Raw genomic sequence first — 25,665 nt, forward strand, 5'->3', positions numbered from 1 at the left:
CCTCAAAGAGAGGTACCTCCTCCCACTGCCCCACAGGGGCCTGGGAAGCACCCCCTGACCAGACCCAGAGGCGCCATTCGCCTGGGGAGCCTGTAGCCAGGGCTGCTGCAACAAACAGCTGTGCAAGCCTTTGGGGGGCAGAGATGTGAGAGGGCATCAAAGGAGGGAGCGAAGGAAAGAGGCCAGTGTTGCCTGTGGCACCCCTGACCATCATTCAAGGCACACTGGTTGAAAACCACTGTTCTAGTGACTACAAATCGTCACTACAGTGGTACCTCGGTTTACAAACACAATTGGTTCCGGAAGTCTGTACTTAACCTGAAGCGTACTTAACCTGAAGCAAACTTTCCCATTGAAATGGAAAGTGGATTAATCCGTTCCAGACGGGTCCGCGGAGTACTTAAACTGAAAATATTCAAACCGAGGCGTACTTAAACCGAGGTATGACTGTAGTTGATGCTTGCTATAGTAGCCCTCATGGACAGCTCAAGCATCCAAGACTTTTGAGTTGGAAAATAGCCTGTTCATCCTCTACCATTGGGAGCAGAAACCTCTTTGACTCTATGAAGAGAGAATGTATTGTATTATGTTTATGCAGCTGAGTAAGCAGAGGTGGGTAGAAACAGAGTATAGATCAATCAGGCAAGAAGAACTTCAGGGATAGCGGACTGCTCCAAAGTGCAAAAAGGATCTTAAGCAGGCTTCCTCAAACTCAGCCCCCCAGATGCTTTGAGACTACAATTCCCATCATCCCTGACCACTGGTCCTGCTAGCTAGGGATCATGGGAGTTGTAGGCCAAAAACATCTGGAGAGCCGAGTTTGAGGAAGCCTGATCTTAAGCTACATGGGTTTTAGTTCAAAAAAGTATGAGGCTAAAATAATGTGGCTTTTTGTTTGTATAAACACACCCTAAAAGAGGAATTAAGGTCAGAAGAAATGTTCACTTGATTCTTTCCAAATTAATGCCTTAATCTGTCCTATTCCTAATCAGGTGGAGGAGTTGTATCTACTTACCACAAGTTAATACCTCTGGCACATTGCCAGAGGGAAGGGGGGATCCCTGGTTGGCTTTAGAATGAAATATGGTAGTTCTTGGAACTCCCTGCAGCACCCAAAGGCTGATTAGATCCACACAACCTCAGCAAATGGAATCCAGGCCACAAGATGCCACAAGCAGAAATGAGATACTCTGCAGATCTCATTTGGCAAGACAAACAAAGACACAAACTTGGGGCAAGGCAGGACCGAGTCTGAAGCTACAATGACTTTGAAAGAGACAACTCAGGCTTTAATCCTACACACATTTACTTGGAACCAAGTCCCACTGAAATCAGCAGGACTTACTTTTGGGTAGACGTTTATAGGATTGCACCTTCTATCTCATATTTAGGTGAGATGCACCAGCACGGTCTAGTGTTGCAAGGCAAAGATTACAGAGAGCCGGGTCCAAAACACTCATCAGCCATGAAGCTCACTGGATGAATCTGGACCAGTCGCCACCTCACAGAGTTTTGTGAGGATAAAACGGGGGTGAGGAAGACAATGTACATGGCCTTAAGTTTCTGGGAGGAAAAGATACAAATGTATAAGCATTATATAAAATGTAATGTGGCAAATGAATAAAACAAAAGCGACATTTCAAGGTGGATTTTGCATCGCCATGGAGAAGATCCAAGAATCTTTTCCTTTGGTGCAGGAGGGTTTTCTGACCACTTCCTTGGTACCTCATGTTCACAGTTTTCCATCTCTTTTTGCAGCAAACTCCCGTCACAGGGATTTTCATCAGTGTTTCCAAACTAAGCATTTATTTCCCTGGAATTTGGTAGCATCATGCAAAACACACACACACACCCTGGTTTTGCCTTTGTGCTTGCTGAGGAAGCAGTTCTGGCAGAAGCAGGATTTACCTATGAGCAGCAGCAGGAAGAGGGAATGAATCCCCCATCACCACCACCCCGTTCTGCCTTTTCTGCAGCATATCCGACTGTGTGTGACATCACCACTGACAGAAGCCAATAAGACCACTCTTTCTCCTTTCCCTAGAAGAGAGAGTGCTGGAGCTGAGCACAGCCAGGCCAAGCGAGCTGCCATCCATGCTCAGCCTGCGTGGGGCAGCTGAGTGTTCAGTTGCTAGGGACCGAGTAGGCTTGGGAGCAAACGCGCCAGCTAGTTCCCCATGCAGGGAATGGGGACCTTCCGGCTGGGGAGAAGGACTGTGATGTACACAGTGGAAACCATTCCCAAAGGGAAGAATCGAGTGCTGGGGGTGAGTGACAGAACGTTGGGGGAGGCACTTTGGGGAGGGAGGTGAGCTGGAATATTGGGGGGGAGGGAGGAAGAGGAGGAGGAGGAGGATGGATGGATGGAGAGGACTGGGGTGGATTTCCCTGAAATGGCATCCGATCTCCTAACTTAGGGGGCAGTGTTATTCTAGATCTCTCCTGTTTCTGAATTAAGCATGTGTGAGAGAAAGAGAGAGAAGCAGGACGGGGGACGGGGGAGAAACATCAGGACAGCTAATCATTATGGTCCCTTAAACTAACCTGGGGATTTATTATGCCTCTCAGATGAAAGGGAATAGCTTTTTGAGAGCAGCTCGTGGTTTTGTGTGTGTATATATATATGTATGTGTGTGTGTGTGTATTCATATGCTAAATATTCCCAAGGAGCAGTAACTAAATCTGCAGCCAGAAAGGAGAGTGGGAAAAGACCCTGCTGGTCGCTACCTCTAAAATGCCCGGTGCCCTGGTGCGTGCTACGGGCTTGCAGACTTCAGCATCAATTTTAGGGGAGGCGACAGATGAGCATTCGTGCCTCGGTACATGAAGGAAGTGAGCAGCATCGCTCTAGCAACACAGCACAAAAGGCAGAAATAGGCAGCGGAACATGATCGAATCCTAGCACCACTATTTGCGAGAGAGAATTGCTGTGCCCATCACTGTTAGCCTACAGCAACTAAATGGAGCCTTCATGTTCAAAGGCAGTATACCCCGTAATGCCTGGTGTTGGGGACAGACAAGGGAGGGCCATTGCTTTTATGCCCTGCTTCTGAGTTTTCCAGACACAATGGGCTGACAAAGGGCTGAATGCAATTGGAAACAGAATACAGTACTGGACTAGACCGACCATGAGCAGGGAACCTGTGGTCCTACAGGTCTTGTTAGACTACAGCTCCTTTCATCGCTGACCATTGGCTGGTTCAGATGGCAGCTGGAGTCCATCAACATTGGGGAAGTGGGGGCATGGGCGCCTATCCCTGCATCAGTCTGATGCGGGAAATTGGACTGCTTACAAACCTCACCTGCGGCCCTGAACACTAATTCCCGATATGGTGTGTGTGTGTGTAGGTGTGAATACTTTGCACATGCCCAGAGGCCTTCTCCTCACTATTAATCCACATACTCCTGCCAGAGCTCAGAACTAGCTTTTAAAATGGGTTCCATGGCTGAGTCTTGGTGAGTGGTGACTCAAAACAAGTCTTGGCACTGATCCTGGAGGCAGAGTGGGGTTTTCAAGCTTGCCTTGTTCTGAATGTTAAGGGCAGAGTCAGAACACTCTTGCAATGGTTTGCAGATAATAAGGCGCAGCAGCACACCCTCCCCACAACAGGCTTCTCCCCTCTTTACTCTCCTGCCTCTTTACAGACCGATGATGGGAGATAGCAAGACAGAGGGCAACACTTTGGGGAAAGAGAAGGCTTTAGGGCCACATTACTGAGTGGACCTGCTCAGTACAATGTCTTTATCAAGCCCAGATTCCATGCCACTCTCTTTATGCATGTGAAAAAGGTTTCTTATTCTGCAATTGTAAGAAGACAAAATGCATGGGGCTGCCTTTAAGACAATAGCTTAAGCACACGGCCATATCAGTTGGAATCTGCATAGAAAGTAACTGCTGTGTCTACTACACACTCATGTGTACTGGTCCTGCCACAGGTTCAGAATAAATGAGAGTCCAGCACAGACTACATTTACAAAGGGAAATCTCATGGCTGATTCGATGCATTAATGCTACAGTGAATTATGAAAGCATGGAAACAGACTTTTCCCTACCTTCTAAAAATAGGTATGCTGCTGTGCTGGGATTTCCCAGACCAGCAACACCGACTCCCTTTATGAACACAGCCCAGCTCCCAACCAGAGCGTGTGGGCTTGTGAGGCAACAGATATGCTATAAGAGTGCTTTGGGTCACCACAAAAATAGCCTGTCAGAGGAATTGATGTCAGCACACTGCTGTGCTAGGCTGCACCATGCTGAAAAGAACATTTACAGTGCAATCCTACACATGCCTACTAAGAAGTAAGTCCCACTGTATTCAATGGGGTTTATTCCCAGGAAAGTGGGCATGCGATTGCAGCCCTACTCTTCCTGCCCATCTGTTGGCACAAATGCAATTCATACTGTGTGCCTTGTTTTCTCTTACCAAGCCTCACAATCTGCACAATTCATGGGAGCACAAATGCACGGAGATGAAGATTATGTTCAGATAAAAATGAGAGGCACACAATTCCCCCGCAGCAGGCAGGCAGACAGACAGACAGACAGACAGACATTAAAAAAGGAAGAAATGGGGGCTAGTAAATATCAGGTTATTTGTAAATTCAGAAACCTTGGTCGGGTTGTCCCAGTCAATTCTACTGTGTGTGGAGTAGATGCAAGTGGTAATCTCCTGTGGATGGCAAATTCTACTTGGTTTTGAGCCAGTAAAACTGATGCTCCACCAAGTGGGACCTAATTCACCAGCAGTGAAGATGTGGCCTGGCCTGTAATTTCACATACACCTACCATTTTCACCAGATGCATCAGTATAGTTCAACAGAGTCCTTTAACTTTGAAAAAGTGATTTAGCAACTCTGAAGGTGTCAGACTTGTCACCTAGTGGCTCCTTTCCTAATGCTCACACCGTTGTTGTTTCTTACTTGTTACTGTGAGGAAACCTAGCAGAAGAAATATTGTCCCTCCACCCCTACAAACACTATTCTCATGTGCACCTTCCCCAAAGGTAGCCAAAGTGGTTCCCTCCATATATTGTGGACTATGATTCCTATCATCCCTGATCTTTGGTCACAGCTGGCTAGGGCTGATGCCAGTTGTAATCCGTCAACATCTAGAGGGATCCACTTTGACCAACTCAGCCCCAACGTGTAATGTTGTCAATTACCTTCTGACAGCTGCTACCTTCTTTTCCTCCTTGCACTTGTCTACGTTTTCCTGGCCCTTTCCCTTCAGCTGCTTGTCACCCAATGCCAGGACAGAAGAATGGTCCTAAAACAGACTAAATCCCAAAAGGCAGACAGGCACAGGCTTCTTCTGCCTTTAAACAGGCTCCAAATAGAAGCATCTTCCACGTATTATGAGCCCTAATCAGTGTCTCTCCAGCTGACCAAAATGCAAGAGGCTTATGTTACACTATGGCTGCGGTTTCTTTGGCTGTAACATGGTGGCGGTTTGTTCTTGCCCAAACTGTTAATATTTGTACAACCAACAGCAATTTGAGTTGAAAACTGGATTTAACAGAGTCCTTTTACACATGCCTCACAAAATCCAGAGCAGTGGCAAACCAGATAAACATGGTCCCCTGTGTACAGGCCAGGGCAGAAGAACACATTTCACTTGATATTCTCCACTGCCTCGTTTAGAATAGCCTTGTGTAATTTATGACCCAGCTAAACATCAGTCATAAGTTGTAGCCTGCTAGGTATCTCCCACCTCCCATTTTTGCTGTGCCAGGCAGGTGGTAAAACCAGGATGTGTGCAGATAGATAGATGTGGCCCTATCATAAATGGCTGGTGACCTGAATCCAGCTTATTTGAATACATTCTGCATACATCCTCTGCGATCTCCCATAATCTGGCTGATTCTGAGTTAACCAAAAGACCAGAATTTGCAATGGTCACAAACCCCCTCCTCCAAATCTCACTTTCTCTTACTTGCTCATAGGTGCACCTGGATCAGCTCAGCCTGGTTTGGAGTAGATTTTAGTGGGATGTCCTCCTCCTCTGCCAACAATACAGAAGTGTTAATTAGAGCAGATTTTGTAAATGTCAGCTTTCATTTAGTTACCAGATGACATTAACTATACTGGTGAACAGTCGGGAAGTGCTGAGAACATAAAGATTGTCTGATACACAAAGTCAAATGAAATAGATGAAAATCGTGAAAGCACTTTCTCAGCAGAAAGATGTCCTACCTAGAACATAAGGAATAGTGATCTTACCATTAAAAAGATCAACTCAGTAGATTCTCTGGCATCAGTCCTTCGAAGTTGGTGTAATCATTAAGGGTGTGTGTGTGTGTGTGTGTGTGTGTGTGTGTGTGTGAATGTTAATTTAGACCATCAAGTGCCAAGTATTATTCCCCTGATTGTTCCCACAGACCATCCAGATCATGACTGGCTTCATACACATTAGCTTTGGGATCATTCTCAGCACCTTGACCAGTGTATATACCTCATACTTTGTGTCTGGAGAGATCCCCTTCTTGGGAGGAGCATCCGTGAGTATCACACATGGGACTGGACAAGCCCCCCTGGGAAGATGGGGAGCGAGGTGGAAGAGTGAGGAAGGAAAAACTGGAAAGAGAGTTGGCATGCCAAGTGTGAGAAAGAGATAGTAACAGCCTGGAAGGGGCATCAGTTGTTGAAGGAGAAGTTTGCAGAGCCATCAGAAAACTCCTGGACTACAGTGATTTGCAGCACAATCCTAGACTTGTCTACTCGGAAGTAAATTCCATTGAGTTCAGTGGAGCTTACTACCAGGTAAGTGGGTGTAGGATTGCAGCCCCAATGGAGATTTCAGGCAATGCTGTGGAGTGAAGCCATCAGATCCTCTCTTGGTTTATAATGACAACAGAGACGATGTTTTTCATCTTTCAAAAGTGTGTAATCCATTTTGAAACTCGTTAAGTGTTTTGCCTAACATTGTCCTTTATGTTCAAAAAATATGTTATAAATTTGGACTTCCTTCCCTCCCTCTTCAGTTTTGTTTTGAAGTGTCCAGAATTCTTCTCTTTTCGTTATACTGTATTGTTAGTGTAGTGCAACTAAAAATGAAAACGTTTTCATTTTGGGGAGATGCCAATTTACATTTAAAAAATCAAAAATGAAAATCAAACCTTTTCAGATGCTCTCTTCCTCATTCTAGAGAGCAAAATACATAAATGATTGTATATGTAAAGTTTGTGTTGTGCTGAGATCCTTGGACTAAATTCCTAGGGATAAATTTAGTATTTACTTCTGAGAAATTTCATGTTAGAGAAATCAGACACTGTCTAGAATGTGTGTGGTTTCTCTCCCCCCCACACACACTTTCCACACAAAATCTGTGCAAAACTTAATCAAATGTGTCAAAAACTCTAAAGACACAATGCCCTTTCTGCTGCAAAGTCTGTTTTACATCTTGTCACCCAAAGATGTCTCCTTTGGGTCTCCATGCAGAATTACACAGAAATGCACGAACCCTTAGGTGCAAACTACCTGGGTTTAATTAATTTCTGACTAAAATGAAATGAAAAGCACTCTTGGAAGGCTTAAATTTCAAGTGGAAAAGTGGCAGGGGGGAAAGGATGCTAAGCTGTGTGTGTGTGTGTGTGTGTGTGTGTGTGTGTGTGTGTGTGTGTACAAAATCACCTGCCCTCACAGGTTTCCAGCAGGGCTACCATTAGGCAGAGAAGAAGCTGCTTCAGGTGGTGGAAGGGTTCAAGCTAGTGCCTTCTGCACCTGCCCTGCTGCCTCCACTACAGGTGGAGAAGTGGTGCTGGACTCAGCGCTGATTTCCAGCAAGATCTTGAGAGATTTTGGCAAGGTCTTGCTGGAACCTACTGTTGCCGCTGCTGCTGCTTCACACTGCCACTGCAGGGGCAGTGGGGCACGGGCAGGGTGGCATTCCCCATTTCTTCTCAAACAGCGAAACAGGATGCGCTACCCTCGGTTTCCAGACATCAAAATGGGATTTTTCTTCCCTAGGGGAATAGGGAGAAAGCAGCTTTGGAAGGAGCAATGTTGCAACAGAAAATTAGCCAGCAAGGGAAGAGTTAAGCATAGCACCACCTTTGCTACTCCCCTCAAAATCGCAGCCTCCTGAGGCAACTTTTCATTAAAACAAACAAACAAACAAACAAACACTGAGCAGGGCTTCTTTACACACTGTTGTGTAACGTGTGTAGTTTTCCTGAGTCATAATTTGAAATTATGAATATTGAACTACTCAAAAGAAGATCTGCAGGAGATCTATCAAATGTTATATAGCTACTGTGGGTGGCAGCCTTAGAGAGAGGGACACCCTTGCCCTCATTTCCTTATGTTCCAGTCCAAAAGATTGGTAATTACAAGCACCTTCTGTAAATAGGTTCAGGGATTCAGGTCTGAGAGCCACGCTAGTCTTATTTGGGGTTTGGCCTTATTTGAGGGTATTTATTTTTTTAGGATATTGTTACATGCCACCTCAATCTCCAAGTGGTGCAAGATTCCAGGGGTTGGGGCCTGGAGCATAGAATAAATCACCAGGTAATAGCCAGGTATAATTTCCACTGCAGCAGTCTAAATTAACGTTTAACAGCCCAGATTGTTGTACCAAAGGGTGGCTACATTATCTTAGATAACGTAGTGCCTGTCCACACTACGTGACTGCAACATCAACTCATAGTCTTCTCTTCCAACAACATGGAACATGTAAAAGGGCTTTGGGAATGTAAGACTGCAGAAAGATATAGCCTATTAAACGTAGCTGTTGCAGTTCATGCTGAAAAAACAACAGTAATTTCAGTTTTTCAGTAACTGAAATAAAGTGAAAACACACAGTCATATAAAATGTTTCCAAGTCTCACAACTAGTTCTTTTTTTACAGAAAGGATAAAATGTGCCTTCAACCCTAAGGTTTTTTTTTTAAAAAAACCTCTTTCTGTCTATGGCAGAAGCAAGCACCTGGTTATCTTTTGACAAAATGTCACCTCCAAAGCTTTGTAAAAGATTAGCAAGTATTTCACATACATAAACCTTGAAAAACCAAACCAAAATGAGGTGGTGGTTGTGTTATGGTTGGAATTGTGATTACATAAACATCCCAGTGAATGTCTGTACATTTGCCACCTATTTTCCATCTCCTGAGGCAACCAAACTAACTTTGGTATTAGATAGTGAATTCATTCTTTTTGAAGGAGTGACCCTAAGACTTGGGAGGCATAAAAAAGCAATCTTTGTCTCTGGATAATGGATTTTTTAAAAGTCCATTGACAGGCTAAAAGTTCATTAGACCCGTGGAGGCCTTCCAGCTAGCATTAAGGAGCCGGTCCAGAACCATGGTTTCATGTCATGGAAGGCCTACAGCAAGAGGTTCTCACCTTTTCTGCTCTCAAGGCTCATATTACTGAGCCCCAACAGTCACAAAATGGTGGCAAATGGAGGAAGAGTTTGGCATAATCAGCTGGCAATTACTGACATCATTTCCTACTAATATCTAATCCATCTTTGGACATTCCTACATTATTTGCTCCAGCATTTTCCTAATGGCAAGGGTTCCATACCTAAGCCTTCCTCAAGTACAGACCTTTGCTCTGGAGCTATTTGTGACAGCCTCTCTGATCCATTAAGAAGGCTTTTTCTTTTATATTTTTCTCTCCTCATCCCCACATACCTCTCTAAATGTGTTGTGTGTGTGTGTGTTTTTAAAAAAATCTCCTGTAATTTCTTTTCCCATTCTCCTTTCACACTAGTACCATATCCCACAATTTCCAATTTCTGTCATCCATTCTTCCTGGTCCTTTTACAACCACTTCTCATTCCCAGAACAGTTTCTCTCTCCTATGTATTCCCCTTTTATTCCTGGTTTATATACTGGTAACAAGGATTGCCTTGTATATCCCTTTTAAATTTTCTTCAACACCTCCTCTGACCATAGCTGCCAAGTTATCCCTTTTTTACAGGGATTTTCCCTTATGCTGAATAGGCTTCCTCGCGAGAAAAGGGAAAACTTGGCAGCTATGCCTCTGACCCTTTCACCTTCTCCCCCCTCCCCACCTTCTCTGACTCCTGGCCACCTTTACTCAGCATGCAAGGAGTTGCTAATGCTGGCATTGGGTCTAACTAAAAGGCTATTGCTAGGAGGGAAGGAGCAGACAAGTTAGGAGGCTGTTTACAAATCACTGGGTTAGAGGAGACAGAGTCCAGCGAGCTAGACAAGAGCTTTCCTGTCTCTCTCCAACAAGACCAGAGCAGCAACTGCAGACTTCACCCAGCCACAACTAAATCCAGTGCCACCTAGTGCCAAAACTGGTCTTACTGGATTCTCTGTTCACCTAATCTTGTTGGGTTGAAGGGTGCAGTTCACTGGCTGGGCAGAGCTGCCATTTTCAGAGTGACATGGCAGAACATCAGCAGTTAGATTGGAAGACCCTTCTGCTTATGGTATGCAGACTTTGATGCTGGGGAAGGCAGGGCCAGCCCCAAACTTTTCCCTGTCTGAGACAAAACACAAGATGGCGTCTCCACCCATTCTATGTACAGTGGAACCTCGGTTTATGAACACCTCGGTTTATGAATTTTCGGTTTATGAACACCGCAGACCCATCCGGAACGGATTAATTCACTTTCCATTACTTTTAATGGGAAAGTTCACTTCAGTTTATGAACGCTTCAGTTTATGAACAGACTTCCGGAACCAATTACACCCATGTTTCAGTTTATGAACGCTTCAGTTTAAGTACTCCACGGACCCGTCTGGAACGGATTAATCCACTTTCCATTACTTTCAATGGGAAAGTTCGCTTCAGTTTATGAACGCTTCAGTTTATGAACAGACTTCCGGAACCAATTGTGTTCATAAACCGAGGTACCACTGTACTGATGCTGACTAGATTGGCAGTTAAACCTTACTTCAATGCTGTCAATGTGATAGCACCGTGCACCTGAGAGCAGCAGGCTAGTTCAGGGGGTATATTGACAGGCCTGCGGCAAATTTAGCTGAGGGGCTCAGGGGCTCTACTCCTGAGGCAATGACTCCACTCTGCCTGATAGTAGAGCTAGCCCCTCAGGAAGGTGTTTTCAGCAGTGCTCTGTGAATAACGTGAGTCCTAGCCAGTACTTGGAAAGTTCATTTTAATAAGGAATTAGATGCATTGCACCCCTCCCAAAAGGAATCAAGTACAGTACAGTTCAAGTTGAGATTCCTGCATTTCAGGGGGTTGGACTAGATCCCTTCAATTCATATTTTGTTCACATCATCCTTGGCATTTCCCCCCAGCCTTCAGAGTTCTACAAGCTGCTCTGCTTAAATGTAAAATATACTCAATAAGTCTAAGAAAGCACACACTGTGTAATTTCAAAATTTGCTTTACTTATAACCCCCAAGAACTGTGTTCTTTAAGCTTAAATAGGAGCATCACTTTTCAGATAGGTAAAAATGGTAAATGCATTGGCCACAAACAAACAGAGTTAAGAATTGAAATTTTATCGAATTAGAAATTGCCCAGAGTTCCACAGTGTTCACCCAGTAATTATAACAGCTTCTTTCCAATGTAATTCAGAGATTTTTTTCAATTCAGTGAATTAGTTCATCTGAATTAGTTCATTCCTTCCAAGCACTTATCCAAGCCGGCCTTCTGGCCCTGTCTATTCCCAGTGAAACATCATAATAGGTGTTTTAAAATACAAGAGTTCTCTGTGGCTTCTCAACACCTCCTCTTGCTGCATGGGAGAAGGAACTTTGAAGAAGGACAGCACATGATTACCCAGAGCCTGTTTTAACTTGCATGCAGACAGCAAACACATACTTTAATCAGGATCCATGTTGGGTTACCATCTGCCCAAGCTGATATGCAGTATGGCTTCTCTGTGGTCGTTCTTACGATGTCACCGTGCAACCAAGCCAGAAAAGTGCAACCATGTGGCCCTGCCTCTTTGTGGATCTTCCTCCTCTCTGCCAGCTTGCCACCCTCTAATGGAAGAGGAACGACAGCAAGAATTCTTACTTAACCATTTGCTTATTGCGCAGCCTTACTTGTTAAGAAGTTCCATTGGACTTAATTCATGGGAAAAAGGGGTTTAGGATCAGGGATAGCAAATGCTTTTTGAGATCTTTGTGGACTCCCCTGCTATTTCCTTAACATGCATAAATTCTATGCTCTAAATCATTTGACAAGGTTTAGGGAAATTCAATATATTGAATATCCAGTATTCGAATATAGAGAGAATTTTGTTCTTCTGATATATTTACCACTTTCAGGGCTTAATCAGATGTTAATAGGACACATAGCTGCTGCCAGCTTACATGACTCGCCCTGCCCTGCCATGCCATATGCATGTCACCATTAATGTCAAATAAACATGTCAGATCAACATGTGAAATGACATCATGCTGTCAAGCATTTATTTCCCCATCCTCGGTAGCTGCCAGTTAACTGCAGTGGGGAAATACTAATCACAGTGACATTATCAAGGAGATGAAGGGGGCAGATATTGGTCTGCCAGGATGCATTCCCTGTAATGTTTAGTTAAGCCCTTATCATCTCTGGTTCATTTTTATCTTGTATTGCTTCAGTACACATTTCCCATATAGGGATGGAAGGGATGTCAATTTTGGTTCTCTCGTTTTCTCATTTTTCTAATTTTGAACTCAGTTGTCTGCTTTTTGCAGTAATAATTTTCAAAATCCTCTTGAAAATTCACCAGTGTTTTAGTGCCAATTTCTCCCATTAAACACATTTTTATATGCACTTTTGAATAATGTACACATTTTTGTCAAGCAATTCCCCCCTCCTGATATAATGCATTTTTGTGTGTTCTTTTTCAACAATACCTCCATTCTTATCCCTAATATATGTGTTCTTGGAAGCATTTTTGGGGTGGAGAACAGCACTGTAAAATTCTGATGTGAGAATTTTGAAGGATAGGGTATGAATTTGATATGTTCAGCTTTAAATACATACTGAATCAAATTTCTCCCTCTCTCCCTATACTCCTGTACACATGTGCCGCCTCCTCCTCCTGGAGTTGTGAGCCTAAACTATTGTTCCTTATTAATGACAGACTGCACAATATTGCACTCTTGCAATTTCAAGGAAGAATTGGGAAGGAACCAGTTTGAGGAGCAGATGGGTTGCTAAGGTGTCTCTGGTAGAAGTTGCATAGATGCAGTGGACACAAACTTTGCAGTGCAAGGAAACTAAAAATACACCAGCAACTAGGATCAGGGTGAGGGTGGGCTAGTGGAAAGGGAAGAAATAGCATGAGAATTCTGGCCAGATAAGTGGAAAAGTCTTTGCTTCTGTAATGAAACCCACATGTTTACACTTTTTTAAAAAAAGAAAGGAAGGAAGGAAAGGAAGGAAGGAAGGAAAGGAAGGAAGGAAGGAAGGAAGGAAGGAAGGAAGGAAGGAAGGAAGTGTGGAGTGCTAAACAAATGCAGTTCATGAAATGTGATCTGAAAATGCCGCTTTTGCAAGTTACTTTCTATAGCAGATCATACAGAAAATAGTGGGTGCATCCTGACCTTACTTTAGGGCAAATGCATGGGGAAATGGCTGCCTAGCAATGGGTGAGGTTAGGGTGGGGTGCACTGCCAATGTTCACTCCTACTGTTAACCTGTGGCTGTCTTTTCTGAGAAGTTCCATCAACATCTCATTTTTCACATTGCAGTCTGTTCACATCTTCCATTCTCCATCCACTTCATACAACTTACCGGTACTTGCCTTGGGCAGTCTCACTCTATAGCTCGATTTTCCTTCGCTGTCTATTGGTGTCCTTCTGTGTTGTCTTTTACCTTTTTGTGTGTGAGGCTTAAAGTGATCCTTGCTTTAAATTGCGATGGGATGCGAATGGGAAACCTAAGGGGCGCAGAAGGCACACTTATATTGTAAAAGCCCCGGTTCTGCTTTCTAACAGAGCCATCTCCAAATCTGAGGGGGCCCTTGGCAGAGGGCTTTTCTGGTGCCCCTCCTCCTCTTACAGGGTGTCCTTGGCTTCAGGCTTACCTGCTGGTGGCAATGGGCAGCTTCAAGCCCCCATGATAAATTGCCTGCCATGCCCCTGATATCATGTTACTCTGGGGCATTGTGGAGAATTAAAATGCTAGGCTTCTGCATTGCCGGCCTATGCGCTGGCACCCTAGGAGCAGTCTGAAAGTGCTGGCATAGCCTGATTAAAATTGGCCATGGCTGAGCAATGGAGAGGTTCAAAGATTATTTAAGCCTCGCGTATGAAATCACCCTTAAGTTGTTTCTGCAAAACCTCTTCCCCAAGATGCATCTGTTCCTCACTCCTGCCCTGATTAGGGCTCCGGCAAACATTCACCTTGAAATTAACACAGCCAGACAAAGGACTGCTAAGGATACTTGTCTCACTGAGTAATCAGATTGTTTTGATACTTTCTGCCCTCACAGTCCTCAGCCACTTTGTCTGAGGTGATCAGTGGGTTCTGTTGTTTTCAAGCTTCCTTGACATCATCGCCTAAGATTCGCACCCCTTCTTTGTGTAACCATTGACAAAATAAAATGGTTCACCATTGGAATAAACGGCAGCGTGGGGGAAAGAGGCTAAAGAAGACTGTGAGGGCAAAGGATGAAAAGGGAAATGGCTCAGAGAAGACCAGCAATGAGACAAGAGCCCTCTTTGAATATTCTGTATGTTAGGTAAACTCATGATGGGTGTGCATAGGGCACTAATTCCACACCGCTGGTGCTGTTCCCATCACCTTCCATGACTTGTAAGGTGAATGTACAAAGTGAGGGGCCTCCTGTACTCACGGAGTCTTCCTGTGTGTGAAACGGAATCCTAACAGATCCAAATGGCAGGCTCTTCAGTTCATACGTTTACCACCACCACCACCACCACCCAACTTGCAGAGGGGAAGGCAACAGGGGTGGGCTAGCATGCTTGTCCCCACAGCTCCCCCTTTTTGTGGTCACTTAACTCAAACATAAACCACTTGAAGAGGGCTAAAGTCAATGTCAGATATGTTCACAAGTGTTCAACACTGCAAAAATAGGAGGCTCTTTTTTGTCTTTCTTTCTTTTTATTTTACCTTCTTTTATTTTTGACACTCACAAAACCAAAAGTTTCATCTCAGCTCTAAAATCAACGACATCAAATGCACTACACTCTTTCTGTGGCTCCGAAGCAGAGAATCCTTAGCATGGCTCCACATCACCCCAGTCACTTCAGCGATCACTTGATCAACCATTATTCTGGGGTTGGCTCTGCCTAGGCTCAGAGCAGGGCAGAGGTGTCAGGCCTCATTCATCTTGCGTCTCCAACTTCCTTTTGGAGGTATGAGGTGCCTGCCAAGAGAAAGTACAGAAATAGTCTTAGTTTTGAGGCCCAGAATGGAACATTGAAGTAGACGACTGGGATGTTAAGTGAGTTGTAAGAAGATGAGCTGTCCCAGACAGTAGAGATCTTTTACATGTGGGAAATCTGACCTGGCCAGATGATGGGGCAACCTAGTTACATGTGATTAACAGGCTATAATAGGCTTTTCTTCCTTTAACAAACCATCCTTAAAAATAAATGAAAAGCCAGCAAGGATGGTATCAATCTTCCTCTCGATTTCTATCAGAGCCTTCTAAGGTGGGTCCAGTGATTGTGGGAAGGGTGACTGCCTTTAACATGACTATCAATTACACACTTGTTTCCTTCCTCCCGAACAGTTCATTGTCTCCGGATGCCTCTCAATTGGTGCTGAGAAGAGCCCTACAGAGTGTGCAGTGAGTTGAAGTCAGCCGTTCTTTTAACTGTAGTCTAACTCTGCTCACCTCAGATGAACAGCTAAGGTTTGGCAGGTTCCGGGGATCAACTGAGCAACAGTGTGTTGTGGTGTAGTGGTTAAAGAACATTGGACTAGAACTGAGGAGATTCTGGTTCAAATCCTTATTCAGCCATGAAGCTCAGGAGGAGAATTTGTGCTGGTCACTATTTCTCAGCCTTACTTACTTCATAGGGTTGCTGTGAGGACAGGTTGTGGGAGGGGTGGGGGAGAGAACCATATGTGCTACTTGAGCTTCCTGGAGGAAATATAGAATATAAATGCAATGAAGAAATAGTGGAGACTTTGTAACAATAATCTGAAGTGAAAGTGGATTCTGAGGTTAAAGAAAGTCCCATTCAAAGCCTGATTTCAGCCCTGATAGATGACATCAGGGAAGTGGAACTTCTGCCCTCCAGATACTGTTGAACTACAACTCCCATCGTGCTTGGCTATTAGCAAGGTTGGCTGATGCTGATGGGATATAGAGTCCAAAAGCATATTGGGGGCCATAGGTTTGGTACACCTGGCTTTCATGAAATATATGTGGTCCTATTTCAGGGGAAGTCTCTGCTTTATATAGAGAGTTTTTGCACAGCATTGAAAGGCTCAGTACACCACAAAGGGACATATACCCAGGTCTGAGGGTAGATGATGCAGCCGCCTTGCTGAAGCTTGGTTTTATAATGGGGAGTACGGCTAGCAAGAGCTATGCGATATGTGCAAAGGATACTGTGGTAGATACCGTATTTATGAAACGGCAGGGCAGGAATGGGGCTACTTCTGGTGGCATTACTGCACTCCTTTTTGAGTTGCCATATATTCCAGATGGACTAGCCACAAATTGGACAGAGTGAGAGGCTTGTACTGTGCCACTTGGAGGAGGAGGGTGTGGAGGATAACAATGTCCCCTCTCCTGTGGCCCAGTATTTAGTCATCTTCCTTACAGCTTCTCCATATAATGTTTCCTGCAAGAGCAAGAAGCACTGTTCTGCTTTCTGGCATGTCCTTCCAAGGCCCTTTCAGTCCATTCCTGTGAATTATTGTAAATACAAAGCTTTAGGTCAGGAATGGAAAATTGGGAATGGCCCTCCAGCTGCTGTTGGACTACAACTCCCATTATCCATCACCACTGGCCATGTTGGCTGGGTCTGATGGGAACTGGAGTCCAGTAACAACTGGAGGGCTGCAGGTTCCCTTAGATCTACTAGATTAGGGCTGCAGTCCTATAGCCACTTACATGAGAGTAAGTCCCACTGAATGCTTTACCTCCAAGTAAATATGCACAGAATTGCCACACGACTCACCCTCACTGAATTCAACTGAGCTTATATCTGAGTAAGCATGCAAAGGATGATGGGGCTGCATTTGAAGTTTTCCTTAGTCTTATGGGAAGAACTTTGAAGAATGCCTTTGTAGTGAGGTTTTGAATCTCCGGGAACCCAGATGAAGCAGCTGCAGAGAGGGTGAGAGTTTCAAGCAGAGGAAAGTTGATATATTATTCTTGGGTGATCCAAAGCTGGAGGCAGACAATAGCAGACAACAGAGGCATTGCTGCTGATGGCGTTCATACCCCTATTGTCTCTCTTCAGGGATGCATTGAGGGCGAGGAGTGTTTCAGAAAACCTATTTGAGCAGAGATCACAGCGAGACAAAAAAAAGAGTATATCACAGGCAGTGATGTCTCTATCATGCCGCCTTCAGCTCCCTCCAAAGCTGCCATTTGTGTCTTTCAGCCTAAGCAGCTTCCATGGCTGCCAGATCCACTCTCTCTGGGTGCTTCACATCATGAGTCTCACTTGACATTGGAACTGAGAGACTGGAGTTCCCAAGCAAAGACTATACAGTATAAGAGGATGGCAGCTCCTCCAGTTGTCTACCACTTTAAATTAGCAGAATCCCTCCTCCCAAATAGCCTGCATTCAGTGTTTTATGTTTTTCAGGTGAAAGGCTCCCAAGCCATGAATATCATCAGTGCCATCTTTGCATTACTTGGAATATTGACTTTTATAGTAGACCTGAGCAAAAATGGGTCATTTCATTACGATGATAATCATCACTATTCTCTGGTTATGGTAAGTTTCCATACCTCAGCAACAACGTAACTTTTTGAGATTAACGGGGTGTGGGGGGGGTCAGAGGAGTTAGTACATGCATATTTTAATATAAATGGACTAGCATTTACAATGTGCTTAAGGTGACTGTAAACGCTGCCAAGCATACAACAGAGTCAGCATGCCAGCTGCATAGGGACTGTCAGGATCCCAAATGGTAGGCGAGGGTCAAGATGTGGATAGCACAGTCTCAAAGAGCAACCATTGCACAGCCCGCACATCCATACTGTCAGGCACCACATTATTGTCGTGATGCTTGCCCCACTTCTGTGTTGGCATTGTACAATGTGAAATTCACTAGGGGAAAAGCTGCCCACATGTTCCCTCACCCAGCTCTCTCTAACATAAATCTCATTCTGCCACCTTCCCCCTGCTAGCCTTTACCGTTGTTAGGTGGTGCATCAGCACAATGAACCATGGTAAATGCTAGCAACCAGGATGCCATCTGAGCTGGCCCTGCCATTAGTCAAAGTGAGGCAGTTGCCTCAGGCAGCAGGTACTGATGGGTTTGGAACACAGCCTTCTCTTCACCCCTTGAGTTTGCTTGCTAGTCACAGGTGTGATGAAGGGCATTGTCCCATTGCCAGTGTTGAAGTAAGATTTGACTCCCAGGCCAGTGGGCTTGAGGGTCGTAGGAGGGCACCATCTTGTCCTTCACCTCAGGCCCTGGTCATGGTCTGGCCCTGATCTTAAGTAGGGTTTGCTAACCAGCTTCAGAAGATCTTGTTTCCAGATCCTGGTTAAGAGAGAACCTAAGGTGACTGACATTGTGGTGCTATTTATTAGTCATGAATCTTGAAAGTCTCCAGCTGAGACTGGAGCCAGACTGTGCAGGGAACATCTCTCTCTCTCTCTCTCTCCCTTCCACCTCACATTCTCTCTCTGTCTCTCTCTGTCTGTCTCTCTTACACAGAGAGAGCCAAAAAGCTTTAAAGAGCTGGCATAAAAGTACAGCACTGGGTGTTTTCTCAAGCTTAATCATTTGGACTAAGGACACAAGAGTGGTGAGAGTTAATGGTGAATAATCCCAACCTTTCCCAAAATGCAGATGCATTCGGCAGGGGTGTCTTCTTTTGCCGTTCCTATTTATAATGGCCATAGAATAATTAGCGGAAAGGATAAGGAACTGTGGAAGGATAGAGAGCTATAAGACTGGGAAAGAGGAAATGACAATAAATTTGTATGCAGATGATATTATTGTAATCATAACAAATTCTAAGGAAGGGATAAAAGAAATAAAGATAATATTAGAAGATTTTGAGGAATATTCCAGATTAGGGGTAAATATAACAAAATCAGAAATAATGTATTTTAATGCGAATCTAGCCGGGGAAAAAGCAATTAACAACATAACAGGAATGGGCCTGGGGTCTAAAAGAATAAAATACCTGGACATTGAACACTGCAGAAATATTAACAAAATGGCAGAACTGAACTATAAGAAGGTATGGAATAAAATACTAAAGGATATGAAAAGATGGAGAAACAAAACTCTAAGTATTACAGCTAGAGTCAAGGTTACCAAAATGTTCTGAGTCCCTAAGTTGAGCCATCTCTTCCAAGCTATCCCATTAGGAATGAGAAAACAGCAATTGGAACAATGGAATCGTGAGATAAGACAATGGATATTTGGAAGTAAATAATCAAGGATACAAAAGAGATTTGTGTACAACCACACAATTTATTGTGTACAACCACAAATCAGAATTAGAGTGAGGCCTCCCAAACACCTACAATTATTACAAAGCTGTTCAATTAAAAACTTTACTAGAAATCACAGTTGAAAACAAACAAAAGTGGATTAAATTTGAAGACGAGGTAAACAATGGTGCAGGAAGATTTGGAATTTTCACAAATAATGTAACCAAAGATTTGAAACCTGCAATAGGCCCCAGGAAATTGGCATTAGGTATATGGAGGAAATGGCAACCTTTATGGTTAAAAAGATTTCTCAAAGTGCACCCTTAGAAAGCATTTATGATGTAATAGAAGATCACAAATGGTGGAAAATTTTAAACACTAAGGGATATCATATAGTTAAAGATATGTATAGAGGAGAGTCCTTAAAGTCATTGCAGGAAGTAATAGAGAACATAGGCAACCAATATTGGTTAAAAATTGGAGGACTATACAATAAAATTTCTAAAGCCCAAGAGATAGGAAATATGTGTTCAGAAGAGCCAATAGAGGAACTATACAAACAAATGGAAAAAACGAAACAAGGAATGATAGGCAAAATCTATAAGAGAATGATTGCAAATAAGAAACAGACAAACCAACTTATTCAAAAGATGTGGAGTAAGAAAGAACAAGTTAGCAAATCAACGGTCGAAAGGATAATGAAAGGAATAAATGAGATTAAAATAAGCAAATTTAGGGAGCTGGAATTAAAATTCTTTCTAAAATGGTACAGAACCCCGGCCCAGCTAGCTAATATGGTAGCAGGAATGAATTCTAACTGTTGGCACTGTAAACAAGCCAAGGGATGGTTTTCTCATATGTACTGGGAATGCCCAGAGGTAAAGAAATATTGGAATAAAATTCTAAAGGTTATCAATGAATTTTTTTAAGTGAAGCTTTCAATAGACTTTGATTTCATAACAATGGGTATACAGTACTTGGAAACATGGCTATAAAGAAAGGTGACCAGCTTACCTTCAAAACTATGATATTAGCGGGAAAGGCAACAATAGCTTTGAAAAATGGACAGTAGAGGCATGGAATAGTTATTTGTATGAACTTATTCAGTCGGACATTGTTGCAGTCACGTTACAGGAAACAACGTGGAAGGTCAAGTACACCACGATAAGGAACAGATGGAACCCTTATCTTCAATGGATAGAAACTACTGGAACAAAAGACATTCGGTGGAAACTAAAGACGCTATGCCCATGGCTGAGGTCAACTGTCTGAACCCTTCCAATGGATGTGGGTAGGGGGGGCGGGAAGGGAGGGAAAGGAAAAAACTGTACGGGAAATTTAAAAATTGGAAGGAGATAATATACGGTAATGTATGTAAAAATCCCAAACATGAATAAAACTTCTAAAGAAAAAAAAAAGGACACAGGCAGCCTGATAATAATCCTATGCATGTTTACTCATAAGTAAGTCCCACTGTGTTCAATAAGGATTACTCCCAGGATTACAGCCAGAGTCTCATCTCCTATTAGCAGCTAGACACCCATGCCACAGCCAGATCAAAGCTGATTTGGTCGACAGCTTCAAAGAACTTCTTCCTGCATTCACACAGAATAGAGGGGGGAAAGGTACGAATCTAGGCAGGTTCATGGGATAAAGAGAAGGTAAATGGATAAAGTTCAGTGTGGTGATCAGCTTTCTAACATTGTGTTTGTTTCCGTTTTGGAGAAGACAGGCAATAGGATTGCCATTGTATTGCTGACATTCACCATTGTGGAATTTTGCATCGCAACTGCCACTGCATATTTTTGGTGTAAGGCAACCCGTTCTGATTCCAATGAGGTAAGTGTATAATTCTCATCAGAATTGCAATTGTATCTGTGTTTGGGGGCCAGAGTGTATTAGTTACACTTCAATCAGCTGCATAAGTACAGTGGTACCTCTATTTACGAATTTAATGCGTTCCGAACGCACATTCGTAAGTCGAAAAAAATTGTAAGTCGAATCCCATAGGAATGCGTTGTAGAATGCATAAGTAGAAAAAATCCTATCTAAACCGCATCCAAGATGGCGGACGGAGCTCCGTTCGTGAGTAGAAAGATTCGTAAGTAGAGTTATTCGTAAGTAGAGGTACCACTGTAAATGCATATGACCCAATTAGGTTGGGCAGATAGTGGGGGAACCGGTTCACATTTTAATGCAAAACTACTTAATTTGCATTTTCTGAAATAATATCCTTCAAAATCCACATCTCCAAATTTTGTGATTCAGTTCTCAAACCAAGTAATGAGTACTAAAACTGCATGCATTAGGGGAAAGCATGCTTACAAATGCATATGTAAGTGAAAATAAAATTCAAAAATGCATTATATTACAGGAAAGTGTGCATAAAGTGCATTTATTAGTGAAAATCAACTCCAAAAATATGTTATAAAGTATTATGAAATGCATATATTAAGAAAACTTTGCACTTAAATTATGAGAAATTTAAATGATTTCTTTTTAAAAAACAAAACAAAAAACAAAAAGTGTCTACAAACTGATGCAGAAATGTGGAGAACTAAATTTAAGACTGGAAAAAATGAGAAAAGGATGAAAATTGAAATTAATACATTCAGATACGTCCTGGGGTACATATTTTAGCTGATAGGAATATAGCTTTGGTTGGATAGGGATAAGAAATGTGATAATACCAGCTAATAATACCACTTGATAATACCACTTGATGTCTACTGACTGGGTCTCCCCCCCCCAAAAAAAAGACCCCTGAATTTTAGAATTTTATTGATATTGATGCTGCATTTTATGTTGTATTTTATGCTGTTTTTAAGTCGCATTTTAATCAATGTTTATACAGTATTTGCTGTTAACCATCCTGAGCCCAGTTTTTAAACTGGGAAGGGCAGGGTATAAATAAAAATGTATTATTTATTAACATTATTTATAATCAAGTTTATAATTTAAATCAAGTTTAAATTTCTTCTGTTTTCTAGGCCATATTGATTGAACCGAACACCATCAGGACAGATACTGAGGCCGCATCTGTAGAATCATCAGCAACCCATCCGCCAAATTCCAACGATGTAAGTTACGATTTAAAAGTAGAGACTGTGTAGAAGACTCAAGAGGAGGAATCTGTATGGAGAAATCACACCAGCTGCACCTATTTTGAGGTGTCAACGCTGGCCCTTTCCTGCATGACAGAGTTCCGTCAATTACTGCCAGTATTCCAGCTGCCAGGCCAGCGAGGCCAAAGGGACCATCTCTCTTCTTTCTCCAGTACAGTCTCAGCTTTAGACTGTGGCTAAGAAGCATGCGGCTTGATATGCTCTGCCTTGGACTAGGAGGTAACATTTGGACTCCTCTTTTTTGCATAGGCCGTTTATGGAGCTCACCATGAGTTTGGAACGTGGATTATTAACATGTTAAAGTGTGTTTGAAGATGGTGTAGTATTGGGGGGTGGCGGTCCCAGGTCAGCTGGAGACCCAGAGAAGAACGCGGAAGGGAAGCATGTAGGAGCACGGGAAAGTCATGAGTGCGTTTTTTCTGCCTCTGGCTGGCTCCATTGGTGACCCTGGTGCAAAATGTAAGAGAAAAACAGTACGTGGTGTTGATTTGGATGGCTCACTGGGTTGCAGATGGTTTTTAAAGACTCTCTCCCAAAGTTGAACCTCCTGAGAAGTAGCCAGAGTATGGGACTGCCTTGGTCCCAGTCTCTACATTTGTCCCCCTCTACACCTCCAAGGTGTGGGTGCATTGTAGAAAGCAGCTCATGGGAATCAATTTGGAAAGCTGATTGGTCATAGGAAGTTTCATCGACAATGCTGAGTTTTATTGAGTGCCGCATACTGCTGCATTTATTTCAGTTAAGTGTACATACATATCCATTAAGAATATCCATAGAACAACACCTGGGAAATTTTCTCCTCGTTTGTTCCCTAGAGGGATCCTTCACACTCTCTTTGTATAGCTTGCAGGGGTGATGAGCTTAAAGCAGACACGGTATACATTCTGGATTATTGGCTCCTCCCCTAGCATTAGTCATTCTGGAGCCGGAAACTTACCTGGAGTTAAGACATGATGCCCATTGTTAGTGGACACCAGAAAACTTTTGGCAACATTCCACACTGATTGATTTTCAAGGTAGACCTCTAGCATTTCCTCACACTCTTCAAGGTCAGCCATGGCACTTGAGGCAGGCCCAGGAACAAGAGGCGCAAGTGGGACTAATCTCTGCTCCTACCGTACATTGGTAACTAGGAGGGGTGTGTGTGAGCCCTGTTGGTTTAAAAGAAATTAACTTTTTGACCCAAGAGGATCTGCAGCAAGTATGGGGGCATTTAGGTGGCAGCCCTGAACCTTGTTATATGTGCTTAGAGTCCCACTGAACTGAATGCAACTTCAGTGTGCCTAATGGAATGAAAGATTGCAACACAGTCAAACATAAAATCCTCCAGCTTGGGCGCTATTGAAATGAATGGGAGCTGCACCAGAAGATTTGCGGCATCCATTCATTTCAAGAAGGCTTGAGAAAGAGAGATTCCCGGTCAATTGTGCTCTTGGTTTCCAAGAGTCCTGGGCTGGGTGATTGCTGGTTTTGTTCAGGGTGGGGCGGGTTATTGACTGCATACTGTGTAAGTAGCAAGTAGTGTTTTTTGATATTTTGTATTGTTGTTATAAGGAACTGGGAATGGCTATGTCGGAATCCATTCCGCTGGCTTCTGAGCATCTTGGTTAATGTTTCTTCAGAGCATGTTTTCATGGGGAATTTCTACTATTTAATGCCTGTCTGTGAAACAGGGATACCTAATATTGAGTGGCCTCACCGAGGTCTGAATCTTGTAGCTGTTTATATGGTCCTAGACAATTTTAGGTTTTAGAGTCTGCAGCTGATTCACTCTTTCTAGGTCTGATCTTGCTTTTCATGGGTATGATTTTTTAAAATGAAAATAAATTATCTACCTGAAACAACATACACCTGTCTTTTGACTGTTCTTTGTTGTCCCTAACAGAAGATCCATCCTCCTGCAGATGCTTGCTCTTACTCCATCCAGAACAAAATGGTGAACTAACTCACCATCCTGTTGCTCTCTTCATTGCAGCCGGATAGCTGTCTCACAGAAGGAGTTCCAATGAATTGGGGGACAGGGGGCGGGCACAAGATAGTCATTATCTATTTCTGTGAATGCTCAAAGTGGATTAATATTCAAAGATAAAGAGCACCATACTTATAAGACACCTATTAGAATGTAATATAACAAAACACTCAGTGTAATAGTAATAAAACACTCAAATATGCCTTCAGAGTCTAACTTCTTGGCTATGCGCCCCCAAACCCAGGTCTCAGTATCTGAACACTGCATTTTAAAATTCAGCGTTCAGACTTAGCCCAGGCATTTATTCTGCCACCTGCCCACAGTGATGCTGAGTGCTCATCCACTGTGTAGATAATATCAATGACTGGTTTTAAAGTGGACGAGTATGAACTGTAGTGTAAAGTAGATGAATCCTGAAAGGGTTGATTAGACATAAAACCTTGCCTGAAGCAGCTAGTCAGAGGAGAGTAAAAAGGTTGTAAAAAATGCACTGAAAGAGCTTAATCTGAGGTAATAGTAGGTTAGCTGCTTAATACAGCAACAGAGTTTTTAGCTGGTCTTACTGTGCACTGTATCGACTCTGTCTCCTGTCTATAACAGAACAAGGCTGATTTTTAAAAAAATATCACAGCAAGTGTGTGTGTGTGTGTGTGTGTGTGAGTGAGTGAGAGAGAGAGAGAGAGAGAGAGAGAGAGAGAGAGAGAGATGTATATCTACTGAACCAATAAGCTAAAGCAATAGGAAACTGCCATTGTACAATTCAGCAGGATAAGCCCACAAAGAACTTGCATGAGGCAAGCAGCAAGGCAGTTTCTGAGGCAACATTACATAACAACTTGATGTAGGGCAACACAGCATGTGAAATGCAGCATGGATGAGATTCTCTTAGTAATCCCACCCCCCTGCCCCCAGTTTTACAGTTTTCTGGACCCTGAGAGAGCACAATGCTTTAGGAATCTGTCTGGGACATGGAATGGAGTAGTATATTTTGCAAACTGGGTGAGGATGGCCGAATATGATCTCTAACCTGACCAAAAGGTTTGAGAGGAAATGAAGCACCTTTAGCCTGAGTGAACCACTTT

At 43.2% G+C, this 25,665-nt stretch overlaps 1 protein-coding gene across 1 annotated transcript; it reads left to right on the plus strand.

Annotated features, from left to right (window-relative positions):
- Positions 1–1,867: 1,867 nt before the first annotated feature.
- On the plus strand, positions 1,868–24,461 carry LOC118090200 (membrane-spanning 4-domains subfamily A member 12-like). Its single transcript, XM_088664607.1, has 6 exons — positions 1,868–2,267; positions 6,378–6,497; positions 15,640–15,696; positions 17,678–17,809; positions 21,218–21,328; positions 22,480–24,461. The coding sequence occupies exons 1-6, from the start codon at positions 2,178–2,180 to the stop codon at positions 22,600–22,602; spliced, it is 633 nt and encodes a 210-aa protein (XP_088520733.1). The 5' UTR covers positions 1,868–2,177; the 3' UTR covers positions 22,603–24,461.
- The last annotated feature ends 1,204 nt before the right edge of the window (positions 24,462–25,665 follow it).

The sequence above is a fragment of the Zootoca vivipara genome, chromosome 1, assembly GCF_965207765.1.
Source record: "Zootoca vivipara chromosome 1, rZooViv2.hap1.1, whole genome shotgun sequence".
In the NCBI taxonomy this organism is placed as follows: domain Eukaryota; kingdom Metazoa; phylum Chordata; class Lepidosauria; order Squamata; family Lacertidae; genus Zootoca; species Zootoca vivipara.